The sequence below is a fragment of the Atractosteus spatula genome, chromosome 15 (genome assembly GCF_055471065.1).
Source record: "Atractosteus spatula isolate fAtrSpa1 chromosome 15, fAtrSpa1.hap1, whole genome shotgun sequence".
NCBI lineage: Eukaryota > Metazoa > Chordata > Actinopteri > Semionotiformes > Lepisosteidae > Atractosteus > Atractosteus spatula.
Window position 1 is genome coordinate 6,604,215 of NC_142720.1, and position 23,356 is coordinate 6,627,570.

General features: G+C 36.9%; 2 protein-coding genes across 2 annotated transcripts; one reads left to right on the forward strand and one right to left on the reverse strand.

Moving 5' to 3' along the window:
• Nucleotides 1-148: 148 nt before the first annotated feature.
• On the reverse strand, nt 149-4,242 carry pgap4 (post-GPI attachment to proteins GalNAc transferase 4). The gene is made up of 2 exons (XM_088933688.1): nt 4,059-4,242; nt 149-3,075 (listed from the first exon to the last, which is right to left on the reverse strand). The coding sequence occupies exon 2, from the start codon at nt 2,745-2,747 to the stop codon at nt 1,560-1,562; it is 1,188 nt and encodes a 395-aa protein (XP_088789814.1). The 5' UTR covers nt 2,748-3,075; nt 4,059-4,242; the 3' UTR covers nt 149-1,559.
• Nucleotides 4,243-5,145: 903 nt separating this feature from the next.
• Nucleotides 5,146-21,262, forward strand: nphp1 (nephronophthisis 1). The gene is made up of 20 exons (XM_088933797.1): nt 5,146-5,417; nt 5,578-5,651; nt 6,558-6,618; nt 6,992-7,128; nt 7,617-7,806; nt 8,349-8,450; nt 8,759-8,871; nt 9,509-9,554; nt 9,802-9,886; nt 10,684-10,778; nt 12,080-12,208; nt 13,722-13,796; nt 14,210-14,320; nt 14,741-14,823; nt 17,089-17,165; nt 17,591-17,690; nt 18,284-18,396; nt 19,073-19,146; nt 20,482-20,526; nt 20,882-21,262. The coding sequence occupies exons 1-20, from the start codon at nt 5,352-5,354 to the stop codon at nt 21,158-21,160; spliced, it is 2,055 nt and encodes a 684-aa protein (XP_088789923.1). The 5' UTR covers nt 5,146-5,351; the 3' UTR covers nt 21,161-21,262.
• Nucleotides 21,263-23,356: the final 2,094 nt, after the last annotated feature.

Genomic DNA, 23,356 nt, shown 5'->3' on the forward strand with positions numbered 1-23,356 from the left:
TTTTATTTAATACACTGTCATATTTCTTAATTTCTCTTTGGAGATCTCTGTTGGCCAGTTAAACTCAGCGACAGACATGAAATGATCTATTCTTGTCTCTAGAATTGACAGTGTTGTGTAAGTCTTTTAAAATTAAGAAGACCACAACTTAGCTTCCTTGTTATCCATTTATTTAAATATAGGGACATGACTTCAAGGAATTTGCAGACACTATACAATTGCCAATGATTTGTTCCCCTCGTTTTGAATTATAAAAAGCCCACCTTAAAATATACACGTCCCATAGGTGAGTGAACAGTGCAGCTATTGTCAACATTTCAGGTGCCAACTAGTATTACAGGTTCCCACATCCATTTTAGATGCATTATTAAAATATTTTTAATCCTTTTGTTTTAAAACTTCAGTAGTTTGCATGATTTTGAAAGCAAATATAAAAGCTGGTCTAATCAGCTGTACAGAAACAAACTATTTCATTGTAACTGGTAAAAGGTCAGATGCATTTAATAAAATAAGCCAAAGCTACAGTATTTGAGGCAGACTGGCCAGATATGGCATACTGCTGCAGATGCCCAGAGGTTTGTTCCCCCCCAGGAAATGTAGCGCATTCCTTAGGTTCATTTAGTACTAAACAGCATGTTCTGTTTTTTACATATCTCTTTTAGGACATTTCCACTGTTTTTTTTTTTATAGATGTTCTTGAATGAACCTTTCAGTAAAGCCGGTTTATAACAAAGAATCACAAATCAACGCAAAACATCTGACAAACTGACTCACATGAAGACATGATTTCCAATTGTACCTTTTAGTCCAGACACTAACATGGCCGTTTTAACAAGCAGTGCATTTGTAAACCAACCAAAACATTAAACATGCATCTATAATAAGCAATGAAACTCCCAAAACAACAATTAACAATACTGTATATGCAGTGCTTATACAGTACGTTCTGCTTAATATTCTCATGACTGGATTGATGATATGAGAGTGGTGTAAAGGCACTTAATTTTTTTATGTCAAACATGATGGAAAAGGAGTGGTACTAAGATAATTGCAAGGCCATGCCTAAGGCCAAATCAGAGATTCTTTCCATCTGTCTGACTGCGTTTCATCACCCTTTCAGAGAACAGTTTAGGTAGTAAAAATAAGTAGTCTCATACTCGAGCACTCAACTATCTAAATGTCATTAGTGTGTCTTTCCAACACTCTGCAGCATTTAATCAATTACAAGCTTACAGTATGTGGATCAGTTCAATATTTTATCACACAGTTGTAAAATTTCATGATCCCCAAAAAAACAGTCACAAAATGCTGCACACTGGTTAAAAATCAATAAACCCCAAAAGGTCACATTTAAAAACTGTAGGAAATCTTGCCTTTTTGAAAATATTTTCATAGAAGTAAAGTGCACTTGAAGGTATGTGTTGTCCTGGATAGTGACGGTATGGTGGCAGATAGTTTTTCAACCAAGAAATAAAGCTAATTCCCTGTTAGTCTGCATAATCTCAGCCGTCGAGACCCAAAGCTGCACAGCCGTGATTCAACAGGGTTGTAAGGCAGCCTCAGACCAAGCGGGGACGGACAGGATTGTTCCGAATGGAGGAGTAGGCCCCAATGTGGGTGACCAGGTTGGGCTCCAGACTGTGCGCCCTCTCTCCCGGGATGGAGCGGGCGAGGTGGTAGAGCACAATGTCCTTGGCTCTGCCACTTTCACAGAAGGTCCCATCCAGGTAGGCGGCAGCCCGGAGCGAGGCATTTCCGGGGAACAGCATAGCCGGTGTACAGCATTCGGTGGCAGGGGACACTGCGTAGAGCTGTGGGGAGATGCGCCGTACCTCCAGCAGGTAGTGCCTCCCCACGAGCTCCGCAAACACCATGACGTAAAGAGTGAGGAAAACCATGTGGGCTGGAGAGAAGGAGAAGGAAAGGGAGAGGGAAAAGAGAAGGCTCAGGACAGAGGCCCCAATGAGCCCCAGTCCTATCCACTCCAGGATGCGATATGGCTCAGGGTTCCAGTATCTCTGCAGTCTTTCTGGGTGGTACAGCTTGACGTAGAGGGTGTGGGAAGAAAACTGCCGAGAGAGCAAATTTTGGACCACAGGGAAGAAATCTTCCTTGGGCACAGCGTCGTCTTCTAAGACTATCACGTTTTCAGGCTGAGTCATCTCCCATCCTCTGCGCAGACAGAAAACGTAGTCCCTCTTCTCTTTTTCAAACGTGTTTACCCAGTTGCCACTTCCGTCTGAATCCTGGGGGGATCTTCGAATCACGCGGAACCATTTTCCCACTAGGGAGGCATCTTCGTTTGCCAGGGGATCCCTTTCCACGTCGCACACCAGCACCTCCGCCGCGCAGCCTTGTCTGCCACAGGCTGCTAGGAGGGAAGACAGCTGCTGCATCACCTGCAGTAAATAATGATACCCACTTCCGTCCTTTCGTTGTGCAGTTATCACAGTAATCAGGAGCTCTGGCCTCTTCTGGCCTGCATGTTTTCTCAAGTCTGGGACTGGAGTTGAGTGCACACCCTGCCAGTAACTCAGGGCTTCTTGGCCTTTCTTATAACTCTCCTCTAGAACTCTATCGCTCATGGTGTTCAGGTAAAACGGTTTGATGAAGTAGTAAGAGTAAAGCAAACGGTGACAGGCCAGAGGCAGAAAAACAGCAAATGTCAGCAGGCACAGGACCAGGCTCTGAGCAAAGGGGCTGGACCAGCGCAGGTGTCTTCTCAACAACAATTTCCATCGAGGCATCTGGGCAAAGAATGCACTTGCTTTTTTAAATCCTCGTATTCACAGCGTTTGCTTTAAGTATCACCGAATATGATTTAAATATCACATAATCACACACTTTAAATGAGATGTCCATCTATATATATATATTAAGAATTAGCTTTCTTGGTTCCAATTTCAAGTCAGTCAGAGCTTTTCTCAGATTTGGAATCTTTATGGAAAGTTACACACGTTCCTGCTATTTGACGTCTTTTAACCAGCTGTCACTCAGATCCCATGAAATCTGTGGTGTTTTCTTAACAAGGCAGAAATCTCAGACCTTCTCAGCACCTTTCATTTTTAATATAGCCTAGGAGACAGAATTGGTGTCGGCAGTAAGTCAAGCAGTCAGACAGTAAAACGGATGCAGTAAAAAAAAATATAAAATTGAGATTAGGAAGAAATGACCAATCACAACACACTCTAACACGTAAAACCTATATCTATATTTGTCTTTTTTTAACGACTAATACTAGTTTCTTCTAAAACTATTTTAACATTATCTAAACACAATAGCTGTTAAGTCCTCTTGTAATTGTGATAAAACTGAGGTTGTTACTGGGTTTTTCCCCCAATCATTTATATAAAACTGAATTGATGGAGGGGAGTGCCTTCAATTCTAGATGGACTTAACTTCGTACTCAGGAATGCTGTAAAGACTCTTCTTTTGTTTTTCCAACTAAGAAATATTGCCTTGCTGAGCTGCATTTGTACTGAAAAAAACTGATTCCTGTCTTTGTTTTGTTTCTTTTTCAGGGTCCGATTCTTGCAACGCTCTGCTTGCAGCAGGAGTCTCTCAAAGTTCACTAGAGTTGTAGAGCTGTTTTAAAAGAAGATACTTTCCCGGGAGGTCTCCGTTCGAGGGATGGAATATATAGAAACGGAACCAGCCAATTAATTAATAGTTAACGAAAACGTGAACCCCTTCCTGCTAACTGTATTGCTTAAGGTCTGTGAGCCAAAAGCGTTTAACCGTAAGCACCTTAGGAAAGTCACAGTAATCGTTATGTTAATTGGCACAAATATCTTTTTGTTTCCAGTTCTGAATTCTCTTATTGCTGTAGTACAATACAGTAGTACTATGCTACGAGAACGCTGGACTCCTTTTAAGGATGAAGGAAATTACGTTTTCATTCACACCTGTTTACTACCAGGAAAAATCTAAGTTTCCTCTACCTTTTTAGAACACGTTAGAGCTCTTCTAATCGTTGAAAAGCGATTAGCGATGTTACAAAAAAAACGTTTTTATCCATTATTACGCCATGAACTACTATTTGTTATCAGTATTGTTACCTTATTTCAAAAGCGAGTCACGCACTCTCCCTCGCTTACAGTACGTGCGGCTTTGCTCTTCGCGCAAGATCTGCACAGTTTGGCCGCAACGGCTTACTTTAAGATGATTTACAAAATAATCGAAATTTTCTGTCAGGAAGTTAAGAATTTTCATAAGCCAACCCCACTTGCTCTTTTATGGCTGACCGTACGTCAACTCACCTCATGCAATTGGTTCGTGCGGCGGGCGCAACGAGTTGTGTTGACCTCGCACGGTGACGTCACTCACGCAATATCCTCCGATAGGAATTGTGGGATGTAGAGAGTTTCGGGGTGTTGGGTCTCTCGAGGAATTTCTGAGAAAGTAAATCAGAGAAAAAAGTTTTGACTGTAACGTTTGTACATTTTGTGAATCGGATATTGAAACGACTGAACGCATTTTTCTCATGTCATCATTTTGGCACTTTCTGGCGCTCTGTCTGTTCTTGGTTTAATAGTAATATTTGTGCAAATCTTATTTAGTGATATTGTTCTCGGTGTTCAGAATAGGAACAAAGAAGTTAAATGTTATTCTTACGCTGGCAAAATCTTACATACAAACGTGTAGAGTGAAAAGTACTCCTATTGCTTTAAAGAATTTACTACTTTATTTAAGGTATACTCAAATTAATTAAAAATATAAAAAGATATGCTCGGTGAACTGATTTACAGAAATCTTTTAGCATATAAACTTATTTAATGTAACCCCTACACAACGCAACCTTCGTATTGTTGATAAGGCTCTAACTGTCTTGTTATTCATTTGATGTTGCCTTTGTTGTGTCATTGTGCAGCATCTGTATGTGCATACCCTTGTTTGTTATAATTTCTGTATATTAAAAATAAAAATAAAAAAACAAAAAAGGCTCTTTTTGCACAATGTAAAATCTGCTGAGATTCTTTCTATATAGGCGGGATGACAGTACATACATAGTTATTTTTAAAAATGATCACTTTAAACGCAAAATTAACAATCTAAATGATCTAACGTGGAACTGAGTACAGTATAAAGGGTTTGAGGGGTTCAGATTCAATCATTACAATCGTCGCATGTCTGTGACGTATTATTCAGTCGCTCCTTAAACCTCCTAGCGACCGAGTCAGTAGCGTCCTTTTGGTGGATCTGTGTGTGGTAGGGATATACAGAAATGGATTAAGCAAACTATACTGATCAAAATCACAAAAATAAATCCGAGTTATAGCAAGCCTAGACCTTCTATCTTCCTGGATTGGGTGAAGATAAATATTAAAAATTACAACTCTCACGAATGCAAAATGCCACCGAAGAGTAAGAGTCCCTTGCAAACTGTGCAGAGGAATACAGACGAAATCAAAAGAAAAGTAGGTGTCTGCTTAACATTTATAATTATTTAAGGAAATATTCCTTAAATACTGCGAATAATATTTTTACAGTTCCACTTATTTGAAACAGTAGTGGCAGAATGTAGACTGCAGTTACTGTATAGTTACTTTTCAGTTTATACGTTTTTTTTTCCTGAAGGTGGACAGTTTATTTCAAGAAATCCAACAACCAGATGCTACCCAGCATGCTAAACAAACCGAAGCATTTCAAAGGTAAATACAGTTTGATAGCAGTATCCATTGGCCCTTATCGACAAAAAGTGTTAAATTGTGCTGTAATACAGTTAAACCTCGGTTTAACGGATTCAGGATTTAATTTGCAAAATCTGCTAGAGTTTTTTTTGTAAAATCAGAAATACCAGGCTTTCTCCACAATAACGATGAAATGCACAAATAATACGACAAATTTAAAATAAATAGTACGTGGGTTTAAAATTCAGGAATAACGATGAAGCACTATAGAGGTAGTTCAATAAATAAGGCACATGACAATATTGTGTTGATTGCAGTTGTTAAAAAAAGTCAAAAGACACAGAAAGCATATATTTAGTGTATACATGTTGTATAATAGTGTTTTTTTCGGGGCAGAAAAACCGATTTAATGGACATTCGATAATAAAGAACACTTCTTCCCCCTATAGTCCATTCAACCGAGGGTTTGCTGTCTTAACGTTGTGCAGTTTCATATGGACATATGCGTTCTGCGATTGTGTTGACAAAATATACTTTTTAGACAGTCATTTTAATTAAGTGTTTCACCAACAAATTGTCAAAAGAATTTAAAAAAACGTATTACCATGAAGCTCACAAGGGAAGGAAACGTGTTTCACCTGTTGTCAGGCACACAGTTGTTTCCCTTTTCGGGTTGTTTCAGGTTTAAAGTTAAATTGCATAAGAACAACTGCGAATCCGTTTACACCATCGGATGTATGGAATCAGGATACAACCCAGGAAATTCTGAACTTCTCCTTTGCTTTTCCACCTTAGCTGTCGTGTCATCATACAAGTCCTCAGTATTTAAAGGGAATTGATTGATGTTTTTCAATAATATTCAATAATATTAAATCTTCTTAAAAAGAAAATGGTATGTGTGGCCATTGTCACTTTTTTGTTCAACAGATGCATTCAGTTACAAAAATCTGTTGAAGAAACTCTGAAGACTTTAAGGGCATTAAACAAGGTAAGGGCTTAGATTGGCTGTGTTTTCTTTCGGGCAATGGTACGATATCAGACAGATACCTTAAGGAGTTTTGATGCAGTAAATGGAATAATGAACACACTAAAATGATCAAATACTGAATAATAATTTAGCCAAAATAATCGAAATAAGGATTACAATGTTTGAAATGGACTGTTCTCAAAATGTATTGCATTGTTAAAGTAATTTATTATTTAGAATCTTGTTAATGTGTTTTCTGTTCTTCACAACCATAACCATGCTCTTCTGTTTGGGGAAGATGAAATAGAACTTAATGGCTATGAAACAGTAGTGGAAAACATGACGGTTGTTCTTGGCTAAGTCTTTAGGATTTCATGGTCTGTGTTTTACAAAGGCGGATGAACCTGTACCAGTAGGGAATTATGACCAAAGGAAACAGGAGGAAGACATGAGATTACTGAATTTACAGCATCAGCTCCAGATGCTGGCAGAACGGTTGGTCCCTGATGCTGCAAATAAGCAAGTTGTCAGGTGAGTTTTTTTTAAGTGGGTTGTCATGCAACTAAGGTGAAAAATGCATATCTTTCGTGAGATAGATGATGTTTGATAGTTTTTGTTAATCTCTTGGAAGTAATAAGGGGAAAAAATAGTGCTTCATTATTCTGTTGATAAGCTATACTTCTAATGCAGTGGTATAAAAATTTATTCAAATTAGCTGTTTCAGATGAGCTTTTGAACACTCATATTACCTACTGGATTGACATGAAAAGCAAGTGATTTTTATGTGTGCTGAGTGATGTTACAGAGATCCATATGCATTTGTTATTCCAGCCTAGCAAGAGCATATATATATATGACATAGAAATGAAATAGAATAATTGTGATTGTAATAATTACTGGGTTTCAGTAAGAGGAAAGTAAAATTCATAGTAGGCTACAGCAACTTCTAAGGTGAGAAGGTTGAATTTCTACCCAGGTTGCTCTTCATTCCATAAAGTGTTCTGCTTTCTTTTTGTCAGTGCACAGATAGAAAAACCAAGTACATCCAAATTAGAAGATGATGATGAGGAGGACGATGAAGAGGAAAGTGAGGAGGAGGACGTTGAAGAGGAAAGTGAAGAGGAGGAAGATGAAGTGGGCCCTTCTGTCAATAACTTCATTGCTGTCTGTGACTTCAGTTCTCAACAAGAAGGAGATCTGACAATAAAGGTAAATAAAAAAATCAATCTGTTGGTGGACCAAAAGTATTGCAAATAAAAATAAAACCCTTTACTTTGACATTATATAATGCATTTTAAATTAAAATTGTGATGAAAACTTTGTAAATCAATGCATGAAAAATAAAGCCTAGTTGTCAGTCATATCACTGATATAATTGTCTTTCACATTCTATGGAAGAACTAAGCTCTTGAAATCTGCTTTTGATGAGTCTTGGATAAAAAGTACAAACTATTTGTTGAAAGGGGAGCATGCAACAAATTAGTGAAAGCAAAGCAAAATAAAATTAGACATGGATTTATCAAAATTATAAGTGATTAGAAGCGACCTGCAAGGTGGAGACATCATAAATATATGCAGTGACTAAAAAAGTTACACGCCAAATGTTCCGAACCTTAAAAGACATAAAAAGAGACTGGATTTTCATCTCTTGGGCCAGATTTGTTTATGCGCATGGCTTCAATAATGTTTCTTACAAAGTAGTTGTTTTCCACCCATTTGTCATGGTTATCTTCCTTTTTTCCCCCCTAAAGAAAGGTGAAATCCTGAGAGTGCTCTCAAAAAATCCTGATGGCTGGTGGTTGGCTCAAGACTCCAAAGGAAACAAGGGGGTGGTTCCAAAAACATACTTGCGGGTTGGTGTTGTTTGACCATCTGACCGTCTTCTCTGGTCATCCCATGGCAAAGTGGGTCCATTCTATTCACAACACTCATTTAAACTGCACCTAATATCACAACGTATGTTCACAACCCACATCTAAATAAATCACCGTAATGTCTGGAAAAGACAATGTGTGATATTATACCGGGGGCATGTGATTTGTGGGAGACATTACTGGGTGTCCCTTGCTTATTTTTTGCCATACCCGTTTGCAATTGAATATAACGATTGAGGCTAAAGCATATCACGTATGGCTATAAAGTTGTGGTTGAATAATTTCAGAATTGTAATGATGAAGAGGAAGAAACGGAGACTGAGGAAGACTCTGAAGAGGAGACAGATGAAGTGGAACAAAGGGCAAAGACAGACAAACAGAAAGAACAAAGAAAGCACAGGTAATGTTTAATATGACACTATTGGAAATCACCATAAGGAATACAAATCTATTATCAGACTGTAATTTGATTACATTTGTAAATCAACGTAAGATACACAAATATGAAAACATTGCATTTGGATGGGTAGTTTCCAAGCAATGCAGCATTTTTTGTATTGGATATAGGTTGTAGACCCTTACTTTGCTTAAGAGCTACTTTGGTGACATTCACTTTTCTAATGTTACTCAAATGCCTGATGGGTAATTAAATTAGCGGTGCTTGTTACTCTGAAGCCCATGTCTACCTTCTCACTTCATTTCTTTTCATCACATTTAGCCTTTTCAATTAGAGTAGATAGGGATGGGGAAAGAAAAGAGTAAGCAAAAGTAATGACAGATTATGAATAAGACACTCAGTTGCTCTATTTTCTGTTGGTGCAAACAGGTTAATTTTTTATTGTAGTTATTTAAAAAAATAAATCTGGTCTCATTTCTGTCTAAGATCATTTAAAGTTAACAGAAAGTCATGATCTGTTAATGTTTGAATCTTACTTTACTCTTAAGAATGGAATGTCAGGGATGGCTCTTGAGTGTCTCGTCATGTTATTTTGGAGTACTAAAGGTAAATGTGAAAATATCACTTTGCTCTTTTGTAGTGGTACAAAGTCCAACTGGGATGCTGTAAGAAAAGCAGTCACAGAGGTAAGTATGACTTACAGTATGTGAGTAAAGCAGATGAAGAGCAGGATGTCATGCGGACAGTGTCTTCTGTATCCAGATTGTCATAAATGTATTGTGTCTTTTCTATCTACCTAAATACCAATATACATTCTTTTTTGCCTTAGCCAGTATACATATGGTGCTTAAGAAGTGGCATACTCTTTTTGGGTATGTCTCTTTGAATGCAGCATAACACAAGTTCATCTTCAGTGTATGGTATGAATTGCAGATCAGTGCATCTGATGTACTGGCTGCCATGGGAGCCATTCCAGCTGGGTTTAGGCCCTCGACACTATCGAAGCTCTTGGAAGAAGGTAAGAACTGATGTCCTTTGATGAATTGCCTAATTGCTGTACTGTATTTTGTGCATGCATTTGTTCACACTATTTGTGTTAAAACATCAACATTTTAAGACTTAAAACTCTTCCAGAAATCATGAGTTTTTGAGTATCATGTAATGTTAGTACATTCTCAGATTGACTAGAAACATTAATAATCCTTAAATAAATAGTAATAGATCTTGTTGCAGGATCCATGCATACAGTATATAAGTACATTAGTATTATTTGCATATAGCATGAATGATTGAGCATTCGAGCCATACACTATCACAAGAAGCCCAAAGTCTTTTTTCATTAATAAGTATGTTTTCTATGCTTATCCTTAATGATTTGTTTTCTGATGGAGAAAAACAGCCTTCTTACATGGTAATTTATCTTAAGAGCTCCCCCAGATGCAATCATGCATCTCTCCTGCTCCCAGAAGGAATGGTTGTTGTGTAGATTGCCTTGGTTTAATAGTTCATTTAAACATAAGGTATGTTCAACATTACTGTCAATGCTTTACAGTTTATGTTTGTCCTGTAACAAACTTCAAAACAAAACCCAAACAAAGATCTAAGACAACACAGCGCAAGAAGCTTAACATAATGTCGTATCTGTAAATATGACTGGAAACAGAACGTTGGAGGAATAAAATGTTTTTTTTTTGTTTGGAAATATCATATTACTGTCTTGATTCATTTGTTCATTTGTTGTGATATAACGTGGTGTTCATAGATGTAGGCTGGCATACTGATAAAAGAGTAATACTGTACATGTTTTGTGCACAGGGAAAACGTTCCGATCGAGTCACTTTCTTCAGCCTGAATACAGCCAGTCTCAGTTGGCTTTTAAAGACCTTTTATGGAGCCCTGATAAGGGAAGTGTAAGTAGAGCCGGGATATTAGATCTTACTTGGTCGAATAAGCAATATAGAATCTTAGGTAGTTCATGCAGACATTTTCAAATCCCATCTACAAAGCTGGATGTGAATTTCAGATTCTGAAATTAGGATTCTGAATCATTTTAGGTGAGGAACATACAACTGGTGCTAAGAAGCTGAAAGTTTTTGTTTTGTGATAGAAAATCCCACACCTATAGCCAGAATGCACACAAGAATGAACTTTTAAACAATACGTTAAACATCTTGTGTTCTCTGTAAATCGCTGATGTCCACGTGATATCTTCTTGTAAGATACAGTGTGTTTACATCAGAATTCTGGCCAAATTCAACAGAGTTTAATCTGATCCATCTCTCATAAATTTAATCTTCAAGTTTAATCTTCCCCATCCTCGTCTGTCCTCACTTAATATTTTATGTTAGGATGGCATTAAATGAATGTGTTTTTGTACCATTAGGGTGGGGCTATGCTGTAGCAAATGTGATACAGTAGAGAACGTTTGGATTTTAGATAAGATAAAATTAGTCGATAATATGCAATTTGTGTAATTCTTGATTATGATTATCTCTCTCCATTGGTCTGCATCTACCATTTTCTGCAATCCTTTAGTTCCCTGCATGAATTATATATAGGGATGTTCATTTTCCAATTACCTGTCTTCCTTTAATAAAAAAACTAGAATTCAATGAGTGTCTAGTAGGTGATACTTTAATGAAGAGTAATTGTAGTCCATAGCCTACACACCACCTTACTCTGGAAAATAATAGTTGTCCAGGTGTCTCATTTTACATATGGCAGTTATAAATCTGTAATTGTAAAAACAGCGAAGAGTATGTTAAATTGTGAAAGGACTCGTATTAGAGTTAAAATGTGTTGGGAATTAGAGTTCAGCTTCACCTGTAAAATCTGCTCAAAGGACTGATGAGGCACAATATTCAATAGCTGCTCTGTTAAGTGAAAAGCGGTTATTTTGTTTTATATTTAGGCTATATTTAGGCTAGCTGAATTAGTGTTTAGAACCTGAAAAAAGACTGCTTCTATTAAGGTCAAATGGAGGTCACATAATTAAAGGAAACAAAGAGCCCTACATATTTGTTAAATTAGTTATTAGTTAAATTAGTTAGTGGCTTCTGACACCTCGGTTTTTGTGTGTGGGATGATGACATAATGTATTTTAAATACATATTAAAATTATTCACATTAAACAAGTATGGAACATAGCGACATAGGTTTGCATTGATTTTACTGTTTGGTGTATTCCTGTACACAACACGTGTGTGTATAGGTGCGACCCAGGGTGTCCAGAGTGTCACTCACCCTGACGTTGTGGAGCTGCAAGATGATTCCTCCTCCTGGAGTTGGTGTTCAGGTTCTCAGCAGACACATCAGACTTTGTGTGTTTGATGGCACCAGAGTAAGTAACTTTGAGGGCCTGCTGGTCTTTGTTAAATTACCAGCCTCCTTTGAGCGCCTGCTGCTGTGTCTTCTAATTAAAAATCTATTATTTACAAAGAAGTAAGGACTCCTTTTTCCTAATGATTATGCATTTGACATACTGTATAATGCCAAAGACAGTCCATAACACCTCATGGTAATCCAGGCTGAATTCACTCTGCCCATAACTGTTCATGTTAAACCGTGAATCTCATTTCAGGTTAACAATAAAGGAAAGTGTTTATAACCAGGATCTTGGTGCATGGTAGCACTGAGCAGTTTCTGTAAATGAATTCTGCATGAGGCAGGTGTTCTCCCTCCTTTGACATACTTTAATTTCTAAAACTGTTTGAGTCTAGACATATTCTGGCAGACTGTGGGTGCCATTTGTTAGGATAGAAATGACTACTCTGCTGTTTTTAGTTTGTTTTCAATGCATTTGAAAACATTGTGCCTCTGTGGTGGCTTGATCTTCCATTTTTATTCAAGGTAAATGTGCCGTTTGAGTGAACACCCTGAAAGACAAAATAAACACTATATTTTATAAATTGAATATTTAAATGTTTAACTCCTCAAATGTATTTTGAAGATGGAGCAACAAAACTAAAAAAAAGTGTTTATGGCATATTCCTAAAAATGTTATGGCACCTTAAAGGAGGTGCAGTAGTTTTAAATCTCTACTTCTTTAATTTTCTCCTCCGTTTAAATATTTATCTCCTCTGATGAACCTTTTTCTGCAGAGCTTCTCTGTCTGCTCACATGCTGAAGGACATGAAGAGATCATAGTTCTAAAGGGCATTCTCCTGTAATCTGACTCACTGTGAGGGAACACTTCTGTATTCTTCTCTGCTTCTTCCTGAGAAGTCCCATCCCTGGCACAGATGCACACACAGTCAAAGAGATAATATATCCATCCTGGCTACACCAAGCACAGTTGTTTCATAGGGGTACAGTGATTTGTGAGAGACATCTATCAATTATCTAATTAATTGTCAGCATTTTTTGTTACTGGCCCTGTACAGAAGCAACTTTCAAACTGGCAAAATCAAAGTAACCAAATGTATTGGTTAGAAAGCAACACCTGCACATACTAAAAGCTACCAATGGTAAATGATGTGTCATAATGTGCGATTTCCAATCTCACCCTGCTACTGTTCGAAGTGTAAGTGACAAGCTTCAGTAATGTACCTTTAGGTGATGAAACTGATTTGTTTAAACAATTTGACCCTTTATTTCTAAGTGTTTTACATATATATATAAAGACATCTTTACCAGGTGTTTAAAGTTTAAAAACTATTACCATTCCACATCTTAGTCACTTTATTATCTCAGGAGATTCTCCTTATTCCTAGTATGGCATTCAGCCACAAGAGGGGGCATGAGCTTCATTAAATTGCTTGTTTCTTTCAGACATCTAAAAAGCTTGGCTGTTTTAAACTTACAATTATTCCATTAGCAGAAAAACGGCTATTTCTATGTTCTTTTTCTTTCAGGTTTTAAGTAATATCCACACCGTTAGAGCATCCTGCAATAACAAGAATACCAGAACATGGACCTTCTCTCCTAGGGTATCTGTGCATTCTGCTTAAATTACAATGTGTATTCTTTCAAAAGCAAGACCTACAGATTTTTTTAACTGTAACTTCACATCACTTGGGTGATGTATTTAGTGGAATATCAAAGGGATCTGTTCTAGAACCACTACTCTTATTTATATCAATGATTTGGGTTACAATCTAGCTGTAATCTAGTCAAGTTTGAATAGAGTAGATTACTTCTAGCTACAGATTACCAAAAAATCCTTTGGACCCATTCTTATGTTCTTATAATCACAGTGTACATCAAATTGTACTTCTATTATATGTTGAGATTATCTTTGGAGGTATTATATAAGAGTTTCTGGTTTAATAAAAAAAAGAGCTCATCATTGTGAGTGTGGTTTATAATTTGACAATGTTTTTCCTCTGTGTGATAATGTCAGGTTTCAGGTATCCTACCCAGCCTGTTGGATGGGGACTGTTTTGTGAGATCAAATTCACAATCTCCTGATCTGGGAATTTTATTTGAACTTGGCATTTCCTACATTCGGAATGTAAGTAACTCCTGTGAGTTCCTTATCAAAAAAAATGTTTTCCGTTTAATGTCTTGTCCCGACTCCTCTATGCATTTGTAACACATGGAGAAAAAAGATGCTTACTGGTTAATTTTTCATTTTACCTGAATTTTGTATCTGAATTCTTAATTAAAATAAGTAAGTTATATTTTTAAGCATTTTTAAAGTTTCTTTTTAAATTCAAGTGAAAGCAGAATACTAAACTCCTGTGCATTTGTCCAGTAACGCTTTTTACCATTAATATGCACACGTCAGAATGACAAGAAACTAAAGAGGACAGACAACACTTTGCTCCTGATATTAGAGATATTAGAAATAAGACATTAGGGAAAAATGTCAATGATATGAGATGTCAATAAGCAAGCCAGTGTCTAAAGCTGTCATGACTGTTAATTGCAGGCCACAGGTGAACGAGGAGAGCTGAGCTGTGGCTGGGCGTTCCTCAAGCTCTTCGATGCCAGTGGTATTCCAGTGCCATACAGGTGAGATGCAACGCTGTGTTTTCATTACACGTTCATTTCAATCACTCATTGAACAGAATATTAGATATTATGTATACATACCAATTCAGAATGCCATTTGCATTCTATATTCCATCTTTCTTTCTTCTATCTGTCCTTCCTCCTCATTACCACTGATCGCAATGCTATAGTATGTGTGCTTCTTGTGTGTCACCACCTAAAAGCAATAGAAATCTTTTCTAGTGCTGCATTTATTAGTGTATGACAGCTGATGTTTCTTTTTTTGTTGTTCCTTAATTTTAATCCTCTTTTTCAAACCAAATTCAAACTTCAGCTATCATCATTGATGGTACTAGATTACAATCTTGTTTATGTTGGATATAGCACATGGATACTATAGAAGAATAAATGGATTGACGTCCTGTAAATATACTGTATAGCATCCTGTACACACCATCTGTTTGGTGCTGACACTAAACGACATTAAAGACATTTCTATCATTACTGCGGATTGACTGATAATGTAGGGACCTCTCAAAGATTATGGGAATTTCACTGTGGCATGGTGCTAAGAAAAGGCGTTTCTTAGTTTTGTGCTTTTGATTGTCAGCGTTTTTATACATCCTTATTGGTTGCGCATAGCTGCAGTTAGTGTGGACTGAGTGTTAGTAAAATGCAGTTGTGTGTATTTTGAACAACCAGTTTTATTGATACTGAAAGAATCCAAAGGGTGGAGGACCTCAGTGAGTCAGTCAGATTTCTGCAATCTTATTGACAGTGACATACTTCCATTGCATTTCTAATGAAATCTTCAGAATTACCCAGAATTACAATGTTTCATCATGATTAATCACAATTAATGTATTTTAGTTGTGTGTTTGTACCACAAACATCTCTATTCTATATATAGTTCAATAAAAGGCAAAAATAAAAGCAACAATATGCAAATTGTTTGGTAAACTGCATGTCTAAAAGCGAGTTAAACAAGTCCTTGGATTAGCCATCAAAGTCACCTGTAAACTGTGCTTGAGAAATTGATGTAACAAAAGTGGCTGATACATTTATCTACAGCATCTTGCCCTGTTCTACCAAAGTCATGTTTAAAGGGATATCACGTGACAAAAAATAAAACTGAAAAAAGTGTCGCCCTAGTTGTATTCCATGCAAAAGGTAAACATGGTAAATTTTGTTTGAGGCATTGGGAACTGTGCTTTTTAGCGGTATTTGAGCAGCCTGTTTCTTTTGTGCTGTTTCTCCACCTTCAAACTAGGATTTAAAGATAATGCGGTGGTCATAATTTAAAAAACAACCAGTACGTTTAGTTTTCCCAAACATTACCACTGACTATTTGTAGAGTAGTTATTAACCTACCTGAATTTAGTCCCATGTGAGAAACTATGTGGTGTGTTGAGCAGCCAATTGCACACACATTGACATAGTTTGTAATCTTAAAAAATGTGTGGGGAAAAGCAATTAAAAATGACATTTATAGCAATATGTGCAAGTTCAAGTGTTTGAACAGATGTTTTGCAGATATGAATTGTCCCCTAGGCAGTCCTCAATGAAACTGTAGTAATTATGTTTTTTAAGTTAATTGTTTTTGACAGGAACTGATGTTTTCCTAATCATGAAACGTTCTGTTTTTACGTATTTCACTCCAAAGTTGAATTATATACATTTTGGCTGTATTTCACATTGTGATCAAGGGTGTCTTGATTGTTACAAAATAGAAAAATAAGCAGCAAGGAGATTTTTCCTGAATATTAGACTAAACACGTTTTTAGACAAAGTTGCACCACTGCCTCCAGGATCTCGGCTCAAATCCAGTCCATCTGTGCGGAATTTGCTTGCTCTTTTAGTGATGAAAATGGGGCTCAGGTTTCTTCCCACCTCCCAACCTTGTGTCAGCGAGGTTTGATTAGCTACTCTAAATGATTACTTTCTCTGCTGCCCTCTCCCATCCAGGGACAGAGCAGTCTCTGTGCTCTTGTATGTTTCCCTGCAATAGGCTGGAGTCCTGTCCAGGGTTTTTGTCCCACCTTGCTCACTGTGCTTCCAGGATAAGCTCCGTGTTGGTGTGAGCAGCTTACTGACCATTATATACTGTCTGGATGATGTACTGATCGACAAAATGTGAAACTCTTTGTGTAAATGAAAGCACACTGCTGTCTTCAACTGGTCAGCATTCTTCTTTTTCAATTCACTGTTCATCTACCTCTGGCATAAAACATCAGTACCAAAAACCATGAATATTTCTGCTCTTTCCTCTTTTTGCACATCTCTTAGAACCTATGAGCTTGCAGTGAATGGGGGTACACCATACGACAAAGGTGTTGATGTTGATCCCTCTATTTCTAGAAGAGGTACAGCTTTAATTCTCTCTTCTTTGGAACAGATGTATGTTTTTTTATTAACCATGGTAAAAATCTGGCATGAAATTTGTGAATTACATTTGAATTATTGTTTTTTTACTTTTATCCTACATGACATGAGTTCAGAGAAGCAAATTGCTTTTGTTTATAGATTAATGATAATCTCAAAAAAGCATTTTTGAAATTATTAAATGCTAAATGTGCATTTATAAGAACAATTAATTTACCACTCAAATCAGCCTGCAATGTCTTTGAAACATGCCTGGTGACTTTTAGTAATATTTTGAGTAGTGGGTTTGGGACTGGAGAATGACTGCATGAACTGTGTATTGTGGTTTATCAAGTTGAATTGAGTTTATACTGAATAATGTAATAGAAAATAGGTGAAAGTCTATCTAAATTTTCACTCATTTCAGCAAGTAGCAGCGTGTTTCAGCAGATGATGACTTCAAGAAGACAGCCAAAGTTTTTTGTCAAATTGAAATATGCAAATTCTAAGACGAGGACAGCTTTGCAGTAAGTATTTACAGCTTTGCAGTAAATAAAGATCTGGATCAAGTGTTTGTGAGCATTTGACCCTTCTGAGCAGTGTTGCATTTCTATACCATTTGAGCCCGATCTGCCACCCTAATAACTTTGCATGTGTAGTTAGCACAGAATTTGGGATTTTGTGTTCTTATGTGCTACATTATACAGCTGACAAATACAGTGGGGATTACATACTTTGTGTTTGTAAGAAGCTGTAACACAATATGTCATAATTGGTGGAAAAAAATAAATGAGTGAAAAAAAACACTTGTTCATCTGGAATTGCAGTTTGGAATGTTGTTTTGCTGTCAGTCAAAACAGCAGACTTTTCTGCTCTGCAATACAAGTCAGATTCCATTGTTCCTTTGTTCTGTTCCAATGCCTTGATCTAGCACAGAAATGGAAATGAAATGCACCTTATGTGCTGCTATTACACACCTTAATGTTTTGCTTATCCTCCTTGTATACACATGCTCTTGATGTAAGTATTGATATAGTGGTGTGCCCAATTAAAGACAAAAAGTATCTATAATCCAAAAAATATATTTAATAATTTAATAAACTTCACTTTTATTTTCCAGGCTTCTCCCAGATACTCTGGTAGGAAGTACATGCAGCATTCACCTCCTGGCTTTATATAGACATATTCTAGCAGATGCACTTCTGAGAGACAGATTGACAATGCAGAATGCTGGTATGTAGGTGCTTGTAGATGCTGTCATATTGTTTTCTCAGGTTGCTGCATGCTGTCTTGTTGGATTGTGCAGTGATGTTAGTAGTGCACAGGGTCATCTGCTTACTGAAATCTTGCTGACCTCCGTTGTAATCTGGGATAGGTGTTATGGAGGGCACCCTTTTAAGGAAAAAATCCGTTTGTATTATTCTGTCTGTGTGATTGGACATCTCTAGCATCTCACAAAAGGAGCCAATGAATTAGTCATATATGACAAAAAGTTACCATGCTTTTTGTGATATGGGTTTGAAGATTTTTCTTAGAGGAACGTCTTTGTCAGTACATCAGCTTCCTCAAGAAACCATTAAGCTTCTGAGGAATGCCATGCTCATTAGAAATTATTTGGGACACTTTTTTTTAACTTACTGTTTGGTTTGGACCAAATGACATTTGCACCTGCAGGTAATATTTATACACGCCTACCTAGTTACATGCAGTGCCAGATGACAATTCCAGTGGGTCAAGCAGTGCAAGCCTAGGTAGTTAACTGAGTAAATTATGTAATATTCAGGCCAATTAACAGAATACCTGTGGCCCCAACATGACTGGGTGCAGTATGTTATTTAAAAACTCTAAAAAAAAGTGGATATTGTACTGAATTGCAGGTGAAGATTTCTGAGTGTATATATTTTAATAGACCTCATCTGCAGTCCTGTATTGGCAACTTTTGCAGAAGTATTGGACCAGACAGATCTTCTGGATGCTCTCAGGGTAAGTATTTATACTTTGATTTATAGACCACTGTGAAATTTACTTATGAAAGAATTTATTGATATTCAGAAATGTTTAATTTCACGATTATATTCATTCCTGAACATTCATTGTCATTTTGATAGACCTTAAATGCTTTATTATACTACTGAATTTGCAGCTTTTCTACAAAATTTTAATCCAGATAAATCTTATTCACGGAATTTTGTATTTGTGTAGTTTTTTTTGTCAGTGACAAATATTTGAGTCGTACATACTTTCCACAGAGAGCAGTCTTTGTTTTGAAAAACATTACAGGTTGAACTTCATGTTAGAACACATCTAAAGGTGTGGACAGAGTCATGGGCTTTGCCCGTGTTGGGTTAAATCCTAGCACAATAGTGTATGATAAAAACAAGAAAAACTGGATGTTTAGTAAAAAAACTGCAAACAGAGCCTTTTCTATGTTGATCTCATCCAATCACATTTTTTCCCATAATATGATGTTTTGTAAGAGTTAGAAAGATTTCAGCTTTCATAAAGCAGTACAGCGGGTACAGTTGGGTACTAAAGTATCTGTACATGAAAAATTAATTAAAACCTCTTTTGTTTTAATTATCCATCTAGGTTTATTCAATGCATAACTTACTTATTTTTTTTTAAAGTTTGGTTTTGTATCTTGTTGATATGTGTTTTTGATAAGCAAGAGATTTGCACTGATTGTCTGAACATGTGTGTATACCAACCCAGTGTATACCAACCCAATTAATTCATGTGTAATAAAGTGTTTTTGAAATGTGATTAATTCAATGCAGACAGATTCACGATTCACTGACCAAAATGATCCACCAGGCCTTTAGAATTAATATCATAAAAAAGTCCTTTCAACTGTTCAAGTGGAAAACTAATAGTGTAAAGCAATTATAATTTCTCTTATTTTGTCTCAGTCCTGCAGCCTGTTCTGTGATGTGTTATGGGTGGTTCTGTGCTGCTTTTTCTGCTGAAACATTCCGTTTACCTCACTTGAACAACAATACAGCTTCGAAAACGACTTCTTTAAAGTCTCTAGACATGATAAGTATAGGGGGAGCAAAAGACATTTGTTTTATATTTAGAATCCCCAGAAGGAAGCAGTCGACTTCCCCATCTCTCATTATTCATTATTGAGATTTAAAAAAAAAATATTTCCTGATAGCTTTAACATGACTTAAGCAGCAACAAGAAGTCATTCAGAACATCAAACAGAAATAACAAATGCCTCTTCAAGACAGATTGAGGGCACCAGTTTTAAAATATTCTGTACCACATCAATTCTAGTACAGTATGCTCAGACCTTCCACATGTTTATCTTTGCAGAGTGTGTGGGCAGAAAAGGAAGGCTCTTTAAAGAGATCGGAAAAGGTGTGGATTTTTTCTTCTCGGTTTCCTAATCCAATTTTAAGTCAGGGCTAAATACAGTGATGTTGATATTACAAACTATTCCACCGTACAGAGTGGGGGAAAAAAAAGCCAATGCTGTGGTCAAAGACTGCTGGGAATTGCAGTGTAGAACAGGCTGCAGCATCAGAATCCGTGTCTCATTTTAACACTATAATGCATATAAGACTTTTAAAATAATGTTTATATTTTGGGGGTGTAATAAGATTGCCTTTTTAGAGATTAATGGAGTTTCTATCACAGAAGAAATAATGACAATAGCTTTGTAGTAAAGGGCCCAGAATGTATTACTCAGTAACCAGTTTCTGCTTTAACACAGAGGGACGGTGAGTTCATGAAGACTCTGTTTGTTCAGTTGTACATGGACACTGTCTACCCCCTCCTGCACTCCCTAGCTCTGCCGCCCTGCCAGTGGGCTGACCAGGAGACCGAGAGCTTGCGATGGAGGATCATCGCGGGCGTCCTGGCAGTAAACAAGCAGAAGGAGAGTGCTCTCTCCTCTCTGCTCTCTGAGGAGGCCGCACAGGAGGCATTCGATGTCTCTGAGGTAGCCTACGACTTTCTTGCAAAGGCACGAGAGACAGCAGCCACTGCATGATGTGAGGGGACGTTATTCATACTCGCGCGCCAGTCTGGGGTCCTTTGGTTTTAAAGCAGGGGCGGGCCTTGTTCTCAAGGCCTGGTGTCTTTTGGTTTTTGTTCCAACATGCTTAGTCTTATGTGCATTTTATTAGATGTACATAAGATTTTCTTAAAGCATTCTACATTTGATTACTTTTACTTACAGTACATATTTACTTCATTGAAGGTATGTTGACCTACAAATATGTTCTATATTTTTGGTGCTTATTTTATAATGACATACCTTCTTTTCAGATTCAGTTATCTCTCACTGCACCTTCACTAGGCCCCAATTTAAAATCATTATTAAACATAATTATTTCATTATGTCATTCATTTATCATGGTTGTGAGTGAGCTGCATACCTTCCCATTTCTGTTGAAACGACTTGCAAGATGTCTTCTTTAACAATTGAAGAGAAAAATGCATGAATAGGTGCAAATATATTGGTAATTAAAAGAATTGCTATGCAAGTTAAACAGCCCCTGGAAATGGCAACTGACATCAAACAGTTTGTAAACTATTCGAACGATTAAGCCAAACCACTCAATAGCTGTATTATGAAGTGAAAAGTACCTCACCTTATTTCTTAATTTTTATTTTTGTGTTTTTAAATGGGAAACAAAAAAGTCCAATTTAAAGCGATGTCACCTGACTAAAACTAATCACAAACACCTTGTTTCATAGGTCTTGTTAGAAGTATTACAATTATGCAGTTAATTAAATACTGAGTATTTTTGTTCTTTTTGTTTATTTGGGCAGTACAGTGTGAAAGGAAAGTGCCTTTCAACCTTTCACATCATTCCTTCTTGAGTCGAATTTGACACAATGGCTGCTACCCATTTTATTATGATTCATTGTTGAATGAATAAGATGATTTAAAAAAAATCATTGAGTGTTGCACACATTACAAATGTACATATATATAATGTATTCACTTAAACTGTGTCTTCTGTTTATAAACTGAATATTATTAAAATATAACTAAAATACTTTTTTATTATGAAATGTTTTTTCTTCAAATAGGTTTTACAAATTGTATCTAAATCTTTCTGAAGCATTACTTATATGCCAAATATCACTCAGCTTTTAAAAAGAAATTGCAAAATTAGTAAGCTTTTATTTCAGGATGGGGCTTCATCCCTTCTGACATCATACTCTAGACTTTTTTCTCTCCTTGTATGGGAAAACTGTGCATAAAAGTAAACATACTCTGATTTCATAAGGATTGCTGTGTCCTACACAACTCCACTGCAATGGATTCTAAAAATGATTCTCTCAAAAGCTATTAACCTGTGTGCCAAGCTTATATACCAAGACATGCTCCATGTTGGTTATTTGCTTTAAAACACAGGCTACTGTCCGTTCTAATGCAGTAAAGGTATGTATCTGCTAAGATGCTGATGTGATTTTTTAAAATGTTTTTATTATGATTGACCTAACTGTAAACCAGAAATAGTCATGGGTTTATATTTCAAGCTTCCCTAAAAAAAAAGCTTACCGAATTGTAATGCAATAACGTGTAGTGAAATGCAGATGCATTCTAACTCTGTGACTGATTTCCTTTTCAACTTTTCAAGTTTTCATATAGTTTTGAGCTGTAAGGTATCAAATCTCATCCATACCGCTGTCTTGTTTTGGTGTAACCACTGCCCCCATTACTGCCTTTGGTGTATGTGCCAAGAAAGAAGGCTACACTGTCCGTTTTTTTATGTTTTGGGTCATAGTAGACATAGTTGAGATTCACCTGAAAGATGTGCAGATGCTCATAAAAGTAGACCATGGTGGCAAAGCACAATATACTCAATCATGAAACGCTATTCAGTTCTTAGGAGGAGTGTGTTAGGAAAAGTCCTTCGGAGTCCACTGTTCAAGCCAGTTAGAGCCAAACATGAGTTGCATGTTTCCGTCAATACTGTGTAGTACTGCCATGTACTACTGTTCCACTTATGTACCCTTTTTTTTATGGGTTCCACAATTAGTGTGACTTTGAATAAAAAGTAGTAGTGTTGGCTGGTCTGCAGGTGGTTTCATACTGATAGTATGTCTGCCAAGAGGCAGACCAAGCCTTTCTACCACACCTCTGTAAGCAAAGACTGAATAAACTCTTTTCAAAGCCAGGCAAACTGCATTAAGACAAAGAGATTTCTCAATAATCTGTACCTGATAAATG

Bases quoted from the DNA above. Each gene is read 5' to 3' on its own strand.
- pgap4 (XM_088933688.1), bottom strand. From the start codon at position 2,747: ATGCCTCGATGGAAATTGTTGTTGAGAAGACACCTGCGCTGGTCCAGC.
- nphp1 (XM_088933797.1), top strand. From the start codon at position 5,352: ATGCCACCGAAGAGTAAGAGTCCCTTGCAAACTGTGCAGAGGAATACA. The intron at 5,652-6,557 runs GTAAATACAGTT...TTTGTTCAACAG, and splicing joins CAAACCGAAGCATTTCAAAG to ATGCATTCAGTTACAAAAAT. The intron at 8,451-8,758 runs GTTGGTGTTGTT...GAATAATTTCAG, and splicing joins TTCCAAAAACATACTTGCGG to AATTGTAATGATGAAGAGGA.